The sequence below is a fragment of the Wasmannia auropunctata genome, unplaced genomic scaffold (assembly GCF_000956235.1).
Source record: "Wasmannia auropunctata unplaced genomic scaffold, wasmannia.A_1.0 LD336088.1, whole genome shotgun sequence".
Taxonomy (NCBI): Eukaryota; Metazoa; Arthropoda; class Insecta; order Hymenoptera; family Formicidae; genus Wasmannia; species Wasmannia auropunctata.
In genome coordinates this window covers 3,653,467-3,658,589 of record NW_012026802.1, presented here as the reverse complement: position 1 = coordinate 3,658,589, position 5,123 = coordinate 3,653,467, and the positions used below count along the sequence as shown (strand labels likewise).

General features: G+C 41.3%; 1 protein-coding gene across 1 annotated transcript; it reads right to left on the bottom strand.

Moving 5' to 3' along the window:
- Nucleotides 1-1,423: 1,423 nt before the first annotated feature.
- Nucleotides 1,424-4,705, bottom strand: LOC105448374. The gene is made up of 3 exons (XM_011686896.1): nucleotides 4,437-4,705; nucleotides 3,333-3,941; nucleotides 1,424-1,693 (listed from the first exon to the last, which is right to left on the bottom strand). The coding sequence occupies exons 1-3, from the start codon at nucleotides 4,686-4,688 to the stop codon at nucleotides 1,424-1,426; spliced, it is 1,131 nt and encodes a 376-aa protein (XP_011685198.1). The 5' UTR covers nucleotides 4,689-4,705.
- Nucleotides 4,706-5,123: the final 418 nt, after the last annotated feature.

Below are 5,123 nucleotides of genomic sequence, written 5' to 3'. Positions count from 1 at the left end.
TATCCGTCCGCCATACCGCTGAATACAGGCGCGCGGCGAGATACAACTGTCCCACCACTCGTCAACTATCGGCTAGCAACTACCAGCGGTGGGGCGGTCGTATCTCACCGCGCGCTTGCATTCAGCGGTAGGCGGACGGATACGCGTTTATTCACCGATCTTCAAAAATTAATATCTCGTTAACGATTGCGAATTTTGCAAAATGGTAGAGGACTTTTCCGTTCAGTTTTATCTGCTTTACCTGCCCATGAGGTCCGGTGCGGTTATTATGGGACACCTTGTATATGGATTATATATGGGCATTATATATGGACATTATATGTATATGGATACATATTATATTACATACATGTTACCACAGCAATCCACGGTCGGGATACTGCTAAATTGTTTCATTTGTGTTTGTTTTAAAGTACGGATAATTTTATGTCATGTTATCTACGGCCTGTCGTTATCGGGCTTCGTAACCCGCATACCGGAACCATCTGTTAACCCGGGTTATCTTAAATCTCGTGACTGGTATTTATTTTATTTTCTTTTCGAAAATAGATATTTTAAATTATTTATATAAATTGATGTTTGGTTATTTACTCCGCTGCTCTCTTGGCCGAACCTGCTTGCGATTTCTGTCACTGGTTTCCAAGCCGACGAGCTATTCCGCGTATCAACAGCAGGTCGTTTTAAAGTTGTCTTAAAGATGTCTTTTTAATAAAGTTTCAAAAGGCTTTCTTAAGACGTCTTTTAAACGTCTTGTAGCTATTACCAGACCGCGCACTTTACGGCATGTGCGTCTGGCGCGCGCGCCCGCCACATGACGGGCCGCAGCCGTGCTCCGCTTTCTCGCGTTTAAGATTCACCCATGCCTGCTATGAATATAATCCGGCGGGAGGTCTTCAGCCTGTTCCTTCGCTCCTGTGTGACGCGAGCTTTCTACCCCGCAATAGGCCGTCGCACGGGAGAATTGTCTTTAATCAACAGAGCGAACTCGACGGATCTCTTGGAAGGAAGCGGAAGTTCCGGCCTTCCAGGTTAGTGTGGGCCTCTGTCTCCTCCGACTCCTCGTCGTGACCGTCCATCCGGGCCAGCTTCAACCGTCATCAGGAAGCAACCGACACCACGCCGCAGGTCGGGAAAAGGGGACCACTTTATTCTCCCAGGGCGCTCGTCCTCCGCTCTTCACCGCGGAAGCTTCCGACGACTGCCTGTGCCCCTGGGCGTTGTCTGGACCCGAGGATAACGCTTCGCCCTTGGCGCTTAGCCGCCATCGACGTTCCCCGGACGTCTGCGCAGAATTGGCGGCCCTCGGACCCGCGACCTCGGCCGGTCGTTAGCCGAGCGACTCAAACGAAGAACGTCGCCACTCCGTTAAGCCCGCCAGTGCGAACTCCAATGAAGCCGCGGACACCAGATCACCCACGGGACCCTACCAATCAACTTCCCCGGACTCCCGATCGATCACCGCTCCCATCGGTGGAAGTCGCCAAGCGTGCTCGATCGCCCGACCGTTCTCCGTGGGTCCGTCGGTCAAGGCCTTCCGGCCCGCCGAGACATCAGAGCGCTTCGCGGAGGTCCTGCAAAGGATCTCGCAGGCCTCCCTGGATCGCACGAAGATTCGGTCGATCGTAACCATCCCGCTCCAGCCGATCCCGAGATTCGGGCGTCGACCCTTCGTCCAGAACTGGACGAAGACCCTCTTCGACGCAATCAACAAGAAGAACCTCTTGTCTAGCCGACGCTAGCCCCTTTCGTACCTTTTGGTACCGGCTCCTTCGGATGCCGCCCGACTTACTTCAAGTTCTTTCCTTAGAAAAAACCACACTGACATTTCCTACACCTGTAAATACTCTGTAAATACATTTGGAGTCATAACCACCATCGGAGTCATTTATGGAGTCATCCTAATAACCGCGCTCCTTCTCCTGATCCTTCACCATTACAATCCACAGTCTTTTAGACATATGTGTTGTCTGGATACGTTCTCCCAGACTCAAATACGATCATACTTGAAATTCGGAAAGGGTTCTGACGTTTCTAGAGAACTGGCACCCGCGAACGAGGACCTGAATTTAGAACTTAGAAAAAAATTGCCACTTTCTTAGTCTTGAGCACGGTAAATAGATTACGGACAGATCAGACAAAACTCGTCCAGGGTGGAGATAACGATCCTGGATAAGATCAAAACTTCTCGTCAGAATGGTTTTCAACTTCTTTTATCATTATCTCTCCTCAGGAATAGATCTAAAGTTTTCATAGTTAACACTGTTTTAGCATACATTTTGAGAATTAGAGAAATCTTGAGATGCTGAGATAGACTGACTACTCATAACTGCTGGAAAACCTCACGAAATGGCTTCGTCCCAAAAATTAGTTCAGTCAATTAAATCTTGCCTATTACAAGCAGGCATTGATTTTAAAATTTTTCAAGAAACTTTTTTCCACATACAGTACAAAGCATGCTGCAATATTATCGGCTGTATCAAAGAATACATGTAGATGTAGACACCATTACACCATACGCCAAACCGCAGGATAGTCAAAGAAATTTAATATCTTCGCACAACTTTACAACCGCCCCATACTAGAAGGAACTACATTTGCAACATCCGTTCTAAGAGCTCAATAAGGAAAATAATACTTCTCTTTTTTCTATCCAGATTGCTAAAAGCATTTTCATTTATCAATTCTAGGTAAAGACCAATTCTCGGTTATGAGAGTAAATATTAATACTTATCTCTGAACATTTACAAGTTGTTAATCTCAAAGATGCTATATAATGTAAAAGAGACTTGAATATAATTAAACGAACTTACTTGTAAATGACGTTTGATCGTGATTATATGAAGAGTCTCGTCAAGAGATTCAGTCGCATTTCAATCACATCCCTACTCCGTTATAATTTTCACTCACTATTTCTAACGAAAGCATCACAGCCTTGCACCGGAGACGATGCGAAGCGCCCTCTTTCTTCACCTCTGGCTTTAAAATATCGTCTCACTAGCCAGTAGAGTAGGTTACTACAAGTTGTTAATCTTTCGACGAGACTCTATATAATCACGATATATAATATCTCTATATAATCAAACGTCACTTACAGGTAAGTTTATTTGATCGTTTAATTATAATAGGATCTGCGAGACAAATATTTTCTTCTTCAATATTCGAAAATGTTTTCCAATATAGAATCAAAAAACGTCCAAATTTGTTTTGGCGTTATATTAATAATACGATGGTAATACTAATATTATTTTGCGGCCGATTGCGACTACACATTGGACAGAAGATTATATGTTATGAAATTGTACATCAATTTTTTTATTAATGTATTTACGTACTAGCACTGCGTCATACATCAACCCGCAAACAAGTATGGCATTAGAAATAACATGCCAAAACACGATGTGTCCAAAGACGTGCTCTAACGTATCGCGGCATCGTAGTAGCTTCTGATGTTTTGCCACGCATTTCCCCAGTAGGTCCGAAAACTTCTCGGTTGGCAGAGGATTTGTGAGTCTGAAAGTCATGGCGCGCATCGTCGAGATAAATTGATAAACATAAAAGCCAAAGACGTTATCAACGCTGCACGCTACGATGGTGCTTGTTAATCCTAGGCTCGTCTCAAACACCAGATAAAAATGACACAAATAGTTGTCGGGAACGGTCCAAAAGTATCCAATTCTTCTGCTGATTGGCAGACTATAGTTTGTAACTATAAGATGGTGATAGAGACCGCGGATTGCGACGATATACGACGGCGAAGAATATGCCACAACGAGCCCCATCAGAAATATGAAATATGTGTATGCCAGAGTATGTATTGTACGCAGGGGCGATAATATTATCGTCCGAATTTTTTCATTCTGCATAAGCTCCTCCTCGAAAAGATCATCCAGTATCCGGTGATATTTTATCAGAGAGCCGCGATTGATCATGAAGGTTATTATCTTAAAGAAAACCAGCGATGTATATTTCTTCTCCGCGCGAAACAGAAAAATTACTTATAGATTAATGCGATATATTTATATCACAATTTTAAATTTGTAATATTTTAATTTAAAATAAAAGCTTTTTCCTCTTTGCGAAAGATGGAATATTATAACGAAATATTTAATAAAAGACTAATCGATGCATTCAGACTAATGAAGCATACAAATGTTTCATTTTTAACAAAATGTTTCTGCTACGAATCTTCAATTTGACTAAAAATTTGAATGATTTTTTAACGGATGTCATAAAATATTACATAGAGACATATGTAAAATAGAATTTATTTTTAGAGTTATCTGAATGTAATTTTGCGATTTATTTATTTCTTCAAACTTTATCATGCGAATATATTATTGTATTAATGTATTAGTGTTCCATATTGTATACATAAAATATTTTTCTAATCTTGTTCTCTTATACAACATAAGATGCAAGTTTCTTCTAGATCGTACCTTGAGCATGGCGCTATATGCAGATATTGCTAAGCCTATGGATTTCATCATATCTGCCATGTTATGTCTAAGGATGTAGCTCGCGTGCAAGCATACCGACGAGTATAGAATCAATGTCAAAATTAAATAAATTGACCAGTAGTACGTGGTTTTACCGGATTTTGTGGGCATATACCAACAACCACTGATGGTAAGCATAATTCGAATAAAACGCTGGTATATGCGGTACGCTTGTAACCGTTTATCAATCATTGTTTACACCTGCAATCAAATAACTCAAAGAGACGTCAGAAAGGCTTCAGAAACTGAAAAAACTTACAATCAGTTTTCTTAAATATCAGAATGTTATAATTTTCATATACAAGGTATCCCAGAAATATCGTATATCCTTTTACTGGCAGATTTTGGGGAGCATTCTAACAATAAGACAAAAACTCTTGTACGAAAATAGCGAGGCTATAATATTTTTCTAATTATAAACGATTTAAGTTACCAATACTAGCTGAAATTCGTGCGTTTAGCCACATCAGATGGACCCAGATAACCAAGCGGGATTCGTCATATCGAGCAAACTAATGCATTGCATGAGTTGTTGCATATTTGCCATACATTTGTTGACATCGAAAAACAATACATTACGAATACAGCAACATAACGGCTTATACATGTAATCAGTTGATGAAATTT